We start from the raw sequence: 17,112 nt of genomic DNA on the forward strand, positions 1-17,112 counted from the left end.
TTACGAAGTGATGATTTGTAAGGAACATGACTTTTCCCCGAAAAATAACATGTTTAACTGCTAGTTTTTGATGCTAGCTATAAATTATATGGCTTTCTATAATAAAATAATATTAAACAAAAAAATTAAAAGGTAGAACAAGAAACATTGTCAATTCCAAGGAAATTATAGTACCAAAATATTATGCGAAAAACTGTTGCCCAAATAAAAATAATATTTATTTCTCAGTACATTTATAACGAGAGATGAAAATAAACAGTTTTCAAGTGAGTGGCTAAATTGCATGTGCAAAGCAGGGAATGTGTGTCAGTTTATTCATCCCTTAGCATAGCGGGAGAATTATAAATCTCAATTGTAACATTACTGATTTATTAAGCCCGAGCAGCTACCGCTGCAAGAGCCCCCTTGTTTTTCTCCATATTATATTAGGGCCCGAGCAGCGACCGCTGCGAGAGCTCTCTTGTTTTTCTCCGGATTATTATTATTATTTTCTGTGCAGAACTTTTCCATTTTTGAGGGCCTAAACATGCACGAAAATTCACCAAATTTTGCACAGTGGTCGGGCCTGGTGAAAAATGGGATATTTTAGTGTTTCCTTAAACAATGCAAAAAAAATGGCTCTGCAGCGCCACCAAAGATCGAAAAAGTGCAGCCGGTCCCGGCCCGTTTGAACTTGAGCTACGAAAAATTTTAGTCATGTGTAGGACCTAGAGACCTACAAAAAAGTCAGCGTGAGCCGTGTGCTCAGATGTACAGAAAAAGTTATGAATTTTTGAATGTGCATTTTTGGCCCATTTTTGCACGTTTGCAGGTCCCAAACTGATCCTTGTTTCTCCTAAACGCTTTACCCAATCTTCTTCAAATTTGCTGTGGTCCATTATCAGACATAGGGGCACAACTGGGCAAAATATATGATAGGGGCGTGGCTTCAAATTATGTGTTAAATTTTTCCTTCGCCAAGAGTGACAAAAACCTTAATAACTCTGATGTACTAGCTTAAAAAAAAATCTAAAACTGCATAGACACATGGAGACTCACGCCTTTAACACCTCTGAAAAAATATTTTTCAAATAGCTTCTAGCACCACTTAGTGGTTGATAAAAATGTCATTTTTTAAACTTTCATGTATTGTGCTCAGTCTGTTTGAGTAAAATAACTGAAAATTGGTCAGAACACCATTAAGACATGGAATATTGAGGTTTTCAAATTTTACGACTTTTTGATAATGGTCGTGGTCTGCACTCCACCTCAAAGTCAGATGTCTCGCCAAAACGAAAAAATTAGCTGTAATTGGACCCAAAATGGACTAATGAGTGGAAAAGCTTCGAAAAATCTGAAACTTCACAGACACATGAAGACTCAAGCCCTTAACACGTGAATTTCTTCAATTGCTTATAAGGCCACCTAGTGTCAAACAAAAATGTCAGTCTGATGTCTCACCAAAACAAACAAGGTTGCTGTATTTGGACCCAGATGGTCTTATCTTTTCAAAACTTCATATAAACATACATCAAAACACACCTATCAACGTATTTTTTGTCGTAGTGCGAGCGCCACCTAGTGGCAGCCAAAAATATAGCATTTTAAAAACATTTTTATGTGTTTAGCTGAGCCCTTTGCGTTAATATGGCTGAAATTAGGTCTGACAAGCCTCTGGGCAGCCCTCCACCAAATTTTACGAAGTTTCGATAATGGGTCCTCTACGTCCATTTTCATTCCAAAGCTTTATCGGACCAGTAAAAGCTGCTGTAATTTGACCCAGATGATCTGATCTTCTCACAATTTCACACATTGGATGAAAATTTATTCCTGAAGACATCGACAAACATATATTCCAGTTTAAAGCTAGCGCCACCTAGTGGCGGCAAAAAATGTCATTAGTCGAAAGATTACAGTCAATCCTGTTCAGTTTGACCAACAGCTATGAAACTTTTTAGGCAAATGAAGGACTGTAAGACCTACAAAAAAGTCAATAGGAGTGATGTGTTAGGATGTACAGGAAATTAGTTATGAATTTCTTTAATGTGCAATTTTGCCCCATTCTTAGACATTAGCGGGTCTGAAACTAGTGCCTTTTTCTCTTAAAACGTTCACCCCACCTTCAACTTTGGCATGGATCATTATTACTCTTAGGGGCACACATAGCCTAAATATCGTGACGATCTCATGGCATATAAGATGGGGGTGGAGCTTCAAATTTAGTTTAATATTTCCTTCACCAAGAGTGACAAAAACCTTAATAACTCAGTTGTAACAGCTTCAAACCATCTGAAAATTTGCAGCAACTTTAAAAGTCATGCCCTAATACAGCTATGTGATAAACTTCCAAATCATTTACAGCGCTACCTCGTACCAGCGTATTTGAGTAGGCATGGGATAGTATCAGAATCTGACGTTATGATAACTTTGAGCAAAAATATCATGGTATTGAAATTACAGCTCTAAATTTTATCATTTTAGATTCTTTTTTGGTCAATAGCCATCTAGATGATATAAACAGTTTTATGTGTAATATGACTGTTTTGAAATGAACTACCATCGAGTGATAGTAGGCTATGTCAAATTGTTCAACAACTATGTGTATTAATTAATAGTGCAATGAGGATTCATTTCATTTCATCTCGACGAGTCTATTTCACCTTTGCCTTGTTCTGTCAGTCTTGTTTTCGAAAGCAGAAAACCTCCCAGACAGCCTGCTTCGTTTTTTTTGGACGCGTCCGACCTGGAACAATATCCGATATAATGCTCTGTGAATGAGAGTAGCATCAAAGTAGAAATTGGTTAAGGCAACCAAAGAGTGTTTGTCACATCAACAGGATAACCCCCCATGCAGGCTGCATTTGCCTCGTGTGAAACAATAGCAACTTCCCTACAAAAAAACGTTGCACCCGGTTGATTTGAAATTATGCGTCCCATGGCAAAAATCATGCACTGCGGACGCAGGTATGCGGGCCATCGAAACCACTGTTTCATATGGTCATTACAGCCCGTCTCCATCTCTCCCCAATCAACCAGCTCAATCAGGGCGTTGAACATCACAGAGGACGAGTCGCCCCTGTCTAACTCCATGGCAATCTCTATCTTCTCCTGGGTAAGCTCCTGCTTGCAGCACTCAGACACAGAGGAGTTGGCCTGGACCTTCCTGGTCAGGTAGCCGGCGTAATTGCCGACTGCTGAAATAAGCAACTCGTCCATTGACTGGTCCAGCTTGTCGTTGGCCATCTCCTTGGGAAGCTTGGCCAGGATCACCCTGTCGTCCTCCTTCTCCTCTGCTTTGGCATGGTCCAGGTCTGCCTGCACATCAAAATGGCCTGCATGGTCCATGGCAATCTCTATCTTCTCCTGGGTAAGCTCCTGCTTGCAGCATTCAGCCACAGAGGAGTTGGCCTGGACCTTCCTGGTCAGGTAGCCAGCGTAATTGCCGACTGCTAAAAGAAGGAACTCGTCCATTGACTGGTCCAGCTTGTCGTTGGCCATCTCCTTGGGAAGCTTGGCCAGGATCACCCTGTCGTCCTCCTTCTCCTCTGCTTTGGCATGGTCCAGGTCTGCCTGCACATCAAAACGGCCTGCATGGTCCCCAACACCTCCTTCCCCGCCCTCTTCACCTCCTGCCTTGGCCTCATCACGCAGCGGTACTTGTCATTCCAGTGCCCGTCCTGCCCCTGCCCGCACACATTCATCACTGAGATCATCCTCTGGATGTCGGTCATGTCCCAATGCCCTTGCCTGTCTTGGCGAGGAGCCTCAGCCCGGTGACCATGTCGGAGTTGACGGCTGCCATGATGAGCCTCACCTTCTGGGTCAACTTGTAGCAGGTCTTGACCCAGTTCTCCCAGCTGGCCAGTGCCTTCAGTTTCGAGAATCGGGCCGTTCTCGTCCTCTTCGGCTCCTTTAGTGTTTTTTTATTAAAAATGAAGCATTCAAAATTAAGTCAGTTGGACAGGACAGCAACACAAGTGTCTAAAATCTATCATGCAAGAAGCCTCTCCAAACAAAATGATTCGTACAGTACACTAGATTCATAGATTCATACACTATGGTTTAACATAGTATGGGGGAAGAAAGTAACTACCTACTACAATATTTAGCTTTATCTACTTGCCTGCTTGTATTCACTAAAACTTGACGACTTCGTCCTGTTTCCACTTAAATTCGAGCTTTAGAACTACGTTGTTGTGTGTCGATTCAAAATCCAACATGTTGGCGGACACAAAACAAAGAGCTATTTAAGTTGAAATTTCTAGTAAATAAATGCCTAAGTCCTGAAATTTTGACACATATGAAAGTAAAACAGTCTAGATTCTTGTTCTTCAAAACACATCATTCATTTTACGTAAATATTACAACCTAAAGTTATGCTAATTTGCGATTTTTGCACGTTTTCAAAGTGCACGCATATCATAATTACCTTGAATCCTCAACAGAATCCCACTCGAGAAACTCCTGCATTCTTGTATGCACTAAAACATGATGATATCCTCGTTTCCACCTAAATTTGACGTTTAAACACAGCGTGTGTTTGAGTTGTCGCCGTGAAAGCTTCTCTCACTCTGCCTCTGGGTCGGCCCCCTACGGCAAGCAATTGCACAATGGCTGTAATCCCATTGACTGATACTGAAGTCTGTGGCCTCTTGGTCCTAGATGGGGCATTCGAGCGACTTTGGGCTGTACAATCTCAAAACCTGTGAAAATACCAGGAAAAAATTGTGACTGTGACTGATACATGTGATGAGGGCAGGCTGAGCATCCCATTCTAAATTTTATATTTCCTTTGCAACAAAAGAAATTTAATAACTCAGCTGCACAAGAGCTAAAAAATCCCTAACTTGTCTTTTAAGAGTCAGCGCCTGAAGATATTTTGTTATACAGTCCATATAGCGTCACCAGGTGGTAACAAAAAATATAACTGTTCATGTTTTAATGTACTCCACCGAGCCTCTTCAATTAATACAATTGTTTTTCAACCCATACCCTGAATAGTTGCATCACCTTTCATTCAATCAATCAATCAATCAAATTTTATTTGTATAGCCCTGAATCACCGAGGTCTCAAAGGGCTTCACAGATGAAAAGAGGTCCTGTCGAGACTTCTCTCAAAAAAAGAAGTCATACAGAGACATCTTTTCGGTGTAAGGTACACAACAGCATCCCCTGTCAAAGCTCCCACAAGGGAGCTTTCATTCATTGACACATACAATGCCACCAGGTGGTGACAACAGAACTTTAATTTTCTGTATTTTGTCTAACCAATTGATTTTTATATAATTCAAAAATTGTGAGAAGTTATTGTCTCTGGCTCTCGGCCTGCGAGAGGCAATGATGAGAGGTTTAGCAGATTATTCTCGCTTAACCGGTGGATGGCTAGTTTCTGTAGAGAGCAGAGTTTCCAGTTTGTAGATTATTGGCCCTCTTTCTGGGGCCGGCCTGACCTGCTAAAGAAGGATGGCCTTCACCCTAACTGGGAAGGCACCATCACTCTTTCTGGAAACATAGAGAGCCTTCCATGACTTCTCACATTAGAGAATGTTGGATCGCAGGCGAGTAGCCAGCCTGCTAGAACGGGTGTGGAGTCGTTAAGGCTAGAGTTCACTGGCACTAGGCTGGACTGCTACAACACACATACTGTAGTATACTTAGTCTAGGTCACTGCAATCCACACATTGCTTCAATACCTAATGCTGAATCCTCTAGTGATAAGATTTCTGCTGAGGTGGTGTTGATTAAGGAAAGTAGCCGTGCCTCCTTAACCGGTCGGATTAGTGACATAGCACCTAGGCGGAATATTAATATTAATACGTGCGCTGTAGCCGTCAACAATTGAACTCCTACATTACTAACATTGCGACAAGGATTTAAATACTCAAAATACAAACCAAGCCCCGGCCATCAAAATCTTGTTAGTATTTGTACAACCTACATGAAGACTCAGAATAGTTCAGAAAAATTTCCCAGTTTAAATTCATCTTCATAAATATTAGGTCACTCCCCTCAAAAGCCCTTCTTGTAAATGATCTTAGTACAGATCACAATCTTAAAGTGCGAAACCTGGTTAAAACCAAATGAATTTTGATCATTAAATGAGGCCTCACCCCTAAATTTTGTGGACTCACACGTTGCCCATCCTTGTAAAAAACTGGGAGGTGTCACCCTAATTTCAGAATCTGATCCCAAACGTAGCACTAATCACACCTTCAAGACTTTTGAGGCTCTTGTTATGCGATCGAGCTCCTCACCACCATTCTATGTGGTAGTTATTTACCCTCCTCCCGGTCCATACTCTGGATTCTTAGATGAATTCCATGAACTTATGGTTGATTTAATAACTCATGCATATAATATATTAATTATGGGTGACTTCAATATTCATATGAACTCCCCATTGGAGCCACTTACTGTAGCATTTCAAGCAATAATCGGAGCATTTTGTTTTACAAAAATAATAGAAGCAGCGACACACCCGTGGCCTAATTGCCACAAATGTCCTAATTTTGCTGTTTATTAATGCAATGTCTGATCATAATCTTATAACATTTGAAGTCCTAGCTCAGTGTGGTCTCATTGACCACAACCAAGGCTTTAAGAGCCGTGATATTAACTCATCAACCACAGCTGCACTTTCTTAACTGCCTTTTGCAACAGCTGTCTTTCCGTCTTTCATTGGTTCAGTCGATAAGCTTACAAACGATTTTAATACGGCTCTTTTAAATTCCCTAAACTCTATAGCGCTTTTGAGACTTAAAACTCATCCGAAGCGGCACACTCCGTGGTTTACGGATGAAACGCGTATGTTTAAATTGCTAAGTAGACAACTTGTGCGTAAATGGCGAACAACTAAACTCGAGGTTTTCCGTCAGGCCTTGGTGCGATAGCTTGCTGAAATATAAGGAGGCTCTTAGGTTAGCAAAAACAAATTACTTTTCCAATATGATTGGGCTTAATAAAAACGATCCAAAATATGTATTTGATACGGTAGCAAAGCTAACGCAACAGCAGCAGATTAATCATAGTTCCTTCCATTCAGCACACATTTCATGCGATTCTATACTCAGCGGATTCAGCTAATAAGGGATGAAATAAAAAAGGCAGCGCCACTTACCCCCTCGGCTGTGATTGCTGATGCTAGTTCGGACAATCAGGTTCATGAAAGTCTGGTAACCCTGTCCCAGTTTGATTTAGTATCCCTGGAGTGTCTTACACACCTGGTTAACCCCTGAAAACCCAAATTTAGAAAAACACACCAAAAAATTTTTTCAACCATTCAGATGTTGTTGTAGGAGGCCATTGGAGAAGAAAATGAAGTGTTTTCAATTTTTTTTTGTTTTTGTAAGTTTTTACAGAAGTGTTGTAATTTTGCAACATTGGGAGAGAGGGGGGGGCAGAATTTCCTGTAGTGTGAACTCATTGTCGGAACAACAATAGAGAACAAAGGACACATTTGCAGGCTTTTGCTTTTGTCCCAGAACATTATAACTTAAGAAAATATAGACATCATTCAGACAATACATACAGTACACATTGTCACACATTGTCATACAGACAATATAGACATCAAAGACAATATAGACATCAAAGTCCAGCATCATAGTTTCCAGAGTTTGTCCATCTTTTCAGTGTCTGACACTGTTAAATTGTTCACAAAATGTAAGCTTGTCAACAGAGATTGGAATCTCTTGCGTGGCATCACATCAGCAACAGGGGGGATACGTATATTGTTCTCCCAATACATACGGGTTCCCGCCATTTGTACCAAGCCCATCCTATGGTACATCCCCAACATTTTCTGTATTTCCTTGGTATTAGTGTTGACAGATCTTCCAGTGTTTTGAACGCTGTACTCGTTTGTATTTGTTGCCAGAGCTCCAATCATTTCTTCTGACACAAACTTTTCAAAGTACTGTAGTGGTTTATGGAGGACAGGTGCATCGTCTGTGATGGCCGGACCAGAGAAATCAGTATTGGGACTGATAAAATCCTTTTTTTTCCAGCAATATCTGTCACGGGACATGATGGGTTTGTTTGCCTGCGGCTCAATGTCCACGATGGCGGGGCAATCAGCTGGTCTGGTATTTTCTTTGTCCACACAGGCATCATCACCTGACTCCTCATCACTTATCATACTTGTCATATGAAGTGCTTACACATTGCCCTGAGGTAACCTAGTGACTCATTTCACTGGTCACACAATGGCCAATTTGTGAACTGATTATAATTTGAACAGGAATTGCAGGATTGCATGTAGCCTCCAACGACACCTTGCATTCCTGATCGTTAGCAGCTGTTCCAAATTCACAGACAGACAACCCTACTTATCCTATGAAGTGCTTACACATTGCCCTGAGGTAACCTAGTGACTCATTTCACTGGTCACACAATGGCCAATTTGTGAACTGATTATAATTTGAACAGGAATTGCAGGATTGCATGTAGCCTCCAATGACACCTTGCATTCCTCATCGTTAGCAGCTGTTCCAAAGCAGCAACAGCTGTTCCAAAAGAATGCATGACCCTCCAAGCATCTCCCACAACTTGTGACCGTGAATTGGTCACAGCTACTGTGACCATTGCTAGGAAGATTTCCTTATCAACAGCCAAGACAAGGGACATGCACAAACAGAATTTCTTTTTTAGAAAGTCCTTCTTTCTGTGATGATGGGAAAACACAGAAGAAAAAAAACAGGAGTGTTGAAGGTAGTTAAGAAACCACACGTTGCTGAACTAGTGGAGATCTTTACTCTTCGCATGCCATCACAAAACTGATACAAAAAAGTCCAAAACAGCAAAGACAAAGCCAACAGGTTCAAAGCATCAAAGGATCATAGCAACATGCCTACTGGGTGAGAGACATGGTCCTAGTGTCCGACACATTAAAAATCATTAAAAGTAAATGAAAAAGATCAGATATGGCACTATATTTTTGCAAATTAAATTCTCTTTCATAATATATGTAATGCAATGTCACGCTAAGGGATAAATGTAGTTGTGTGTTTAAAGTTATATTGGGAAAATTTTAGTTGAAGTTCCCCTCAAAACAGGGGTGGTTTGGCAACCACATTCACCCAATGTTATAATATTGCAACACTCACAAAACAAGCTCTAAATAAACTGCAAGGCACATTTTCCATAATAGCTACATATCTACATGTTCTAGACACTGTAATAAACACAAAAAAAAATTAAAAGCATTTTACTTACTTCTATGGGATAAATCCTGTCAAGGCAATTGTAGGGATGATGCTCGATCGGAAATTTGGAGGTTGTGTGACTTCTTGATCTCGGGGTACGCCTCATATACAAAAGTGTGAGCCAATAGCATTGTGGGATCGAACAATAGGACCTAATGAGCATGTTAATGGAGTTGAACCCCAACATTTATATATATAAGTAGGTTTTTTGTGGACAACAAAAATTGTTGTAATTCTGCAACTGTGGGTAAGGAGGGGTTAATGCAGCAAAGCCGATGTCCTGCATGCTCGATCCACTTCCAGGCAAACTCGTTAAGACTTATTCCCGGTCTTAGGGTCATCTATCTTGAATATTATCAATCTATCACTCTCCTCTGGCATTTACCTGAAGCTTTTAAGACGGCCCTCATTCAACCATTACTTAAGAAACCTCACCTAGATCCTGAAAGTCTCTCTTTAACTATAGACCAGTGTCACATCTTCCGTTTACTGCCAAAATTCTTGAGAAAGTTGTAGCACAACAGCTCAACGATTTCATGATGGATAACAAATTTGAACTCTTTCGGTCAGGTTTTAGGGCCAACCACTCAACTGAGACAGCCCCAGTAAAAGTGACAAATGATCTTCTCTTAGCCATGGATTCCAACATTTCATCAACATTATTATTGCTTGACCTAAGTGCCGCATTTCACACTATTGATCGGCATATTCTTATAGAACGTCTTAAATCATGATTCAGATCTTACTTTTTCTCCAAGATGGCGGCGCATGTAGACGCAGCGGCCACTCGCTCTTCCGACAATGCGTTGTTTTGTTCGTCAAACAAGTGTTTGTCTGAAAGTTTTTCCGGTCAGTTTACGCCACAATACGTGTACAGTCGACGGGTCTTCTTACAAATCTGGAGAAGCAACATTTGCCAAGTTTTAAACACGGAACTGGAGAATTCGCTAAGGGAAATGGGACTGCTACGCCGGCCTGCTAATTCACCGGACTCGTCTGCTACCCCACCCCCGGAAAGGAGGCGCCATAAGCGGTGCACCAGGACGAGGAAGCGGGGCAAGCGCGGAGGTATTCGAACTAGTCTAGAGGCTAACCCAACTCACCCGGCCATACCATCTATCCTTTTGGGGAACGTTCGTTCACTGGACAACAAAATGGACGATATCCAACTTCTGAGATCAGCAAACTGAAAAGTGAGTGACTGTTGTGTGTTAGTTTTCAACGAAACATGGCTAAATAGTAACATTCAGGACGCCGCTATACAACTAGAGCAGCTACCATGCTACAGATCTGACAGGGCTCTTGCAGAGGAGGGGAAGTCGCACGGTGGCGGCTTGTGTGTTTATATCCGCGAAGCGTGGTGCCGGGATGCCACTGTAGTATACAAACACTGCTCATCTCTGGCAGAATTCATGATCGTGAAGTGTCGCCCCTTCTACTTGCCAAGGGAGATAAGTTCAATCCTGCTGGTCGCTACCTATATGCCCCCAACTAACAACAGCAACAGAAGTGCGGTGCTGAACGAACTGTACCAGGCTATCAGTGAACAACAAACAGCACAACCAGACGGTTTCGTCATCCTCACTGGGGATTTCAACCATGCTGATCCCAAAACTGTTCTCTCCATGTTTCATCAACAAATCCACTTTGCAACAAGAGGACATAAAATTTTGGACTGTGTTTACACTCAGCACAAAGGAGCGTACAAAGCCACCCCCTTCCCCACATTGGTTCCTCTGACCACCTCACTAGTATGCTAATGCCTACATACAAACCAAGAGTGAAAGTCATCAAACCTGCACTGAAAGAAGTAAGGGTGTGACCACAGGAGGCGACCTCAGCCCTACAGGACTGCTTTGAGTCAACAGACTGGGACATTTTTAAGGAAGCCGTCACCTACAACGGCATCACAGATATTGAGGAGTAGACAGACAAAGTGACCTCCTACATCACCAAATGCATGGACGACGTGACCCACATCAAGAGGATCACCACACGGGCCAACCAGAAGCCCTGGCTAACAGGAGACGTCCACAGGCTGTTGAGGGCCAGAGACAAGGCCTTCAAAGCTGGGGATAAATCAGCCGTGGGAACAGTGAGAGCCAACCTGTCCCGTGGCATCAGGAAAGCCAAACAAGACTACACAAACAAAATAACTTCTCACTTCAAGGACAGCAAGAATGCACACAGCCTATGGCAGGGCATTCAGGCTATCACAGACTAGAAACCTGCACCACAAAGCTGCGAGAGCGACATCACTCTGCTCAACAACCTAAACAGTTTCTTTGCACGCTTTGAGGAACAGAACACCACCCGCCCACAGAAAACACCACCACCTTCACAGGACCAGCCTCTGTGCCTGTCTGCTGCCAGCGTGAGGAGGACACTCTCCGCCATCAACACCCGGAAAGCAGCAGGTCCAGACAACATCCCTGGCAGGGTGCTGAAAGACTGCGCAGAGGAGCTGAAAGATGTTTTTACAGACATCACTGACTACAACAGGAAGGCTCTACAACGCATCGTGAGGACAGCTGAGAGGATTATTGGTGTTCCACTCCCCTCCCTGCAAGACCTGTACACCACCCACCTCAGCCGCAAAGCCGTCACGATTGTCACCGATACAAGCCACCCTACACACAGTCTGTTCAGCCTCCTGCCCTCCGGAAAGAGGTACAGGAGCCTCTGCTCCCGCACCACCCGACTCAGGAACAGCTTCATTCACCAGGCCGTGAGACTGCTTAACTCTCCCCCCTTCCCACCCGTGAAACTGCTGAAATCTCTCTCTCTCCCCTCCTCTCTCCCACATTCAGCCCCAGCCAGAAGAAACACCTAGCTGGCCCCCCACCTAAACTCAAACTTTGCTCATGCACTTGCAAAATTTGCACAGACTTGCTGCTGCCATATTTATTTATAATTGTACTTCTATTGCACTAGCGAGTGTAGTTTGTAGCATAATCAAAATACTTTTATATACTATAGGATTACTCTCAATGATCCTCAAGATCTCAAGTTTTACGGGAAAACAGCAACTCCACACTGCCCGAACTACAGGTAAGGTTATTGTGAAAAAACACTTTATATGGCCATGCTATGCATTTAATAACTGAAAATATTCACTAAGAATCAATGAAAAGACCCTTTATCCTTCTTTTTGCTGTAATAAGTCATACTGTAAATGCCCTAACTACGACAGCTAAGGTTATTGCGAACACTTTATTTGGCCATACTATATATTTAATAACTGAAAATATTCACAAAATATCAATGAAATGACTATCTGTTTGCTGTAGTCTGTCATACTGTTAATGTTCTAACTACTACAGGTTTATGGGGAAAAAAACACTATGAACATACTATGCATTTAATAACTGAAATTATTCACTAAAAATCAATGAAATGACTATATTTTTGCTGTAGTAGGTCATACGTTTAATGATCTAAGCTACTACAGGTGAGGTTATTGTGGAAAAAAAGACTATATGGCCATAGTATGCATTTAATAACTGAAAATATATATTAGATGTAACTAGTTAGGGCATTAACAGTATGACCTACTGCAGACAAAAATAATTCATGTCATTGATTATTTTTCTGAATATTTTCAATAATTAAATATATACCATGTCCATATAAAATCTTTTTTCACAACAACCTCCCCTGAAGTAGTTAGGGCATTAACAGTATGACCCACTACAGCATAAAGGTAGTCTATTGCACTAGTGATTACACTTAGAACTATAACAACTACCTCAAATGCACACAACTGGGACAACCACAGTCAGAGTTGTCATGCCTTGTCTCGTACTGTTGGACTGTCTTGTCATATGCTGCTACTTATGTCTTGTTTTGGGGTAATCTTGCCATATCTGTTTTTTTGTTTTTAGTTTTAGTTATTAGTTTAGCAACACTAGGCAAAGTAGATCAAATATACTGCACTTTACTTCTATAGATAAGAATCTAGTTTTTAGGATTGTGTCGTCTTGCGCACCTGCACTTTGTTATTGTACATGTAAAACGCAGAGGATAGTGAGAAACGCAATTTCGATTCCTTTGTATGTTAAGCACATGTGAAGAAATTGACAATAAACTTGACTTTGACTTTGACTGTTTGTTGTGGTAAATAAACGTCTAAGGCCAAAGGCAAAGCTCTCCATTTATAGGTTGATTACGTTCCAGCCCTCACCAATCGTTGCGAGCTGTGAGTCGTGACCGAAAGAACAAGATCCCAAATACAAGTGGCGGAAATTAGTTTCCTCTGCAAGATGTCAGAATAGACAATAAACTTGACTTTGCGATCTCTGAATCTTTCTCCGTCTCATGTGGTGCCCCACAGGGGGCAGTACTTTGTCCCTTATTGTTCAACATCTACATGATTCCTCTTGGTGATATTATATGTAAACATGCTATTAGTTTTTATTGCTATGCTGATGATACCCAACTGTACATGTCTTTAGAAATAGCAGATCCGTGCAAGTGCAGTAAACTGGAGGACTGCCTTGCCGAGATTAAACAATGGATGTCTTCCATTTTTCTGCTTCCTAACCCTAGTAAAACAGAGATGTTAATTATTGGCCCTGCTCATCATCAGCACTTGAGAATACCACGTTGAACCTTGATAACTGTATAACTATTTCCCAAAGTAGTTTTGCAAAAAACCTTCAGTGTGATATTTGATTCAACTCTCTCATTTCGGACACTCTGCTATCGACCCCACGGGCTAAAATGGTCAGCAGGATCAAGGGCATTTTCCATTCATGCGCCAGTACTGTGGAATGCCCTACCTATGGAAGTTCACACAGCCACTTCAGTTGAAATCTTTAAATACCGACTAAAAACACATTTATACTCAAAAGCATTTAGTTAATGGGCCTGTCTGCAGCTTTCTTCTTTTTTTTTCCTGCCCCCTTCTCCCGGCTCGGAGAGAGGGCTAGCTAGATGGTGAAAGTTGACTTGACCGCCCACATTTGGCCCTGCGGTGATCGACTATCGCGGGTTAAGTGATCGACCGTCTGTGGTCCACTTGGTTAGACTCGGTTGCCCAATGGCTTTGCCTGCTGTCAAGTCATCATTGCACTATATAGCACAATGTTTTCTGTAATCTATAATGTTTACCTGTATTTGTCTGTAATGTGTACCTATTTGTCTGTATTTGGTACATGCAGCATCCACTTCAACCAGTGGGCCTGGAAGGGGGCTCGTCCCACCTGTGGTCCCTTCTGAAGGTTTCTGAATTTCCCCAAATTGGGTTTTTGAGTTTTTCCTTCCCCTTCCGGGAGCTTTGACAGGGGATGCTGTTGTGTACCTTACACCGAAAAGATGTCTCTGTATGACTTCTTTTTTCGAAAGAAGTCTCGACATGACCTCTTTTAATCTGTGAAACCCTTTGAGACTTCGGTGTTTTAGGGCTATACAAATAAAATTTAATTGATTGATTGAGTGAGAAAAATCTGGTTGATGACGCTCGACGCAGTCTTGTGACTTTTATTTTCAGTTTTTGGTGTTTTTGATTACCACAATTTATTTTCATACTATTTTTCATTTCACCCAAATAATTGGATATTAAATTGTTAGTTCTTCTGTGATTCTCAGCCCAATTGTTACAATATTGTAATCATCATGCTTTATTGTATGTCTTCTGCAGTGAACAAGAAACAATGCTGCAGCCCAGAATGATGCTTGTGGTGACAGGAGATGATTTTGGTTACTGTCCCAGAAGGAATCAGGGGATTGTTGACTGCTTCAAGGCTGGAGGCATTTCCTCTGTGTCACTGCTGGTTAATGCATCTGCTGCCAAAGATGCAGCAGATTTGGCTAAAAGGTAATGTAAATGTTGCCGCAGCAGCAACTTGAACCTAACTTCATAGATGACTTATGTTTCTTCCTCACCCAAAAATGTCCACTGACAATTAAAAAAATATTATTCTTCCAGGTTCAACGGGCTGCAATGGATAATGAGAAGCAACATTTAACACATAATTTAAGTCTGTAAAACTCAACATTTTGCATTGACACACCAACTTTTGTTTTCTTGTTTGCACCATTTTCAACCTGTCTTTGAAGACCTCAGTTTTAAAGATTGAAACCTATTTTAAAAAGTTTCTGTGTTTTTATGTATTACACCACATTGGCTTTATACTACATTGGGGTCACTGGGTTGCTGGTGCCTATCCCAGCTGTCTGGCCCGTGGGTGGGGTACACTATGAACTGGTTGCCAGCTGATTGCAGGGTATACAGGCATGAACAACCATTCACGCACCCAATCATACCCAAAGACAATTTAGAGTGTCCAATACACCCGCCATGCATGTTTTTGGAGTGTGGGAGGAACCCACACGGGCTCTGGAGTGCTTGGGAGAAACCCACACGGGCTCTGTGAGAACTTGCAAAGGTCACACAGGAGTAATAGCAATCAGGATCTGAGAGCTTTCCTCTTCCAGAACTGTTGTGTATTGAACAACCCTAGTTGTCCATCCTGGGATGTGGTTAGACCCTCTCTCCCCATGTTTGTGGAGTGATGGGTGGTTGGTCTGTTTTTTGAGTTGAAACACAATACATGCAGAGTGCAAATTGCCCTGGTCTTCTGTTTCCTCATTGATTGTCTTGGTTTGTATCAAAACTGGTGGCGGGGTACGATCTCACGTTTGTTGTTTTCTTCGGCCCAAATGTGAATATTTTAATTGGCCCACATACGTCGTGATGAGAGAGCTACCTGCAGTGCCAGTGAGCTGATCTGGTGTGGACAGGGCTGAATTCTGGCTGAGGACAGCGGAGCTACGGGGAAAGGGGACTGTAAAAAGATAACATAACTCTTTTGCACAATGGAGAGGCATTAATGCAGTAAGTCAGAAAACAACGAAGTTGAGAAGAAAAGAACTCAAAAAGCAGCCCAACAGGAGGAAATCAGTGCCGGAATAAGGCTAATTGCCTGTCACACACCAAAAGCTGGTTGGAAATATTGGACCATTTGAAGAAAATATAGAACAATGGAGTTTATTTCAAAATTGATTTTATTGTACCAACATTTTTAAATGTTAAGGGAGGGAAAATGTTTATGCTGGGGAAAATGAGTTTATGCTGAGGGAAAATGTTCTGCTGTGTATTCTAGTGCAACCTGTCAAACCAGGAGACTAATCTGATGACGTAATGAAAATTATATTGAGGTATATATTAAGGGATCACTTCATAAAGGCCATTGCAGAGAGATTTAGATTCCATAAAAGAAAGCAAGTAAAGGGTGAAGCTGTTTCTGTTTGTAGCTGTGAGGCTGTTCAGAAACGGTTTCTGATCACTGGAGATGGCTGCCAGAGAAGCACAGCACTTGAGGGTGTCAAACAAAGTCCATAAGGCAGGAGTGTCAAAGTTATTTTAACTCACGGAGGAAGCTCTATCTTCAAGTGAGCCGTATAGCTAAAATCATTTTATACAGTAAATATTGTCGAGTAAGGAATCCTATTTGTGTTGTCCAATCTTTCCTTATTACGACATTTTGTTATGTGGGAAACAAGGGTACATGGGAAAGAAGGGTACATGTATATGTATGTATATATATATATATATATATATATATATATATATATATATGTATATATATATATATATGTATATATATATATATACAGAATATATGTACGTATATATACAGAATATATGTATGTAAAGGTGAACACTTGCTACTTCGTGGTTCTAATAATGCGGATTCTCCACGTCGCAGATTTTTTTTCCATGACGCAGATTCACGACTTCAAGAATTTTTTTTTCATAACGTATTGAACTTTTGCAATAGCTCCCAAGCGTGCTGCTCCTGCGAAGGCTTTTATTGAGCCTAAACACCATCAAAAAAATGATGACAATAGCTGAGAAGTTCACCAATCGGCGGTCCGACAAGGCTACGCCCGTGGCTCCTCCTGTGGAGTTGGCAGTCTCTTTGCC

At 41.5% G+C, this 17,112-nt stretch overlaps 1 protein-coding gene across 4 annotated transcripts in view; it reads left to right on the forward strand.

Annotated features, from left to right (window-relative positions):
- The window catches only part of ydjc (YdjC chitooligosaccharide deacetylase homolog), a 68,559-nt gene that overhangs the window by 25,902 nt on the left and 25,545 nt on the right, over window positions 1–17,112 (forward strand). For 3 of the 4 annotated variants that reach the window (XM_088410659.1, XM_088410666.1, XM_088410674.1), the window contains one exon: window positions 14,824–15,000. In XM_088410659.1, coding sequence (XP_088266785.1) covers window positions 14,824–15,000 — 177 coding nt within the window. Of the gene's footprint in view, window positions 1–12,161; window positions 12,234–14,823; window positions 15,001–17,112 lie in introns of all 4 variants that reach the window. The other variant, XM_088410682.1, reaches the window with a different exon arrangement.

Source organism: Hippichthys cyanospilos, chromosome 1 (genome assembly GCF_059441005.1).
Source record: "Hippichthys cyanospilos isolate Australia breed blue-spotted pipefish chromosome 1, RoL_Hcya_1.0, whole genome shotgun sequence".
NCBI lineage: Eukaryota > Metazoa > Chordata > Actinopteri > Syngnathiformes > Syngnathidae > Hippichthys > Hippichthys cyanospilos.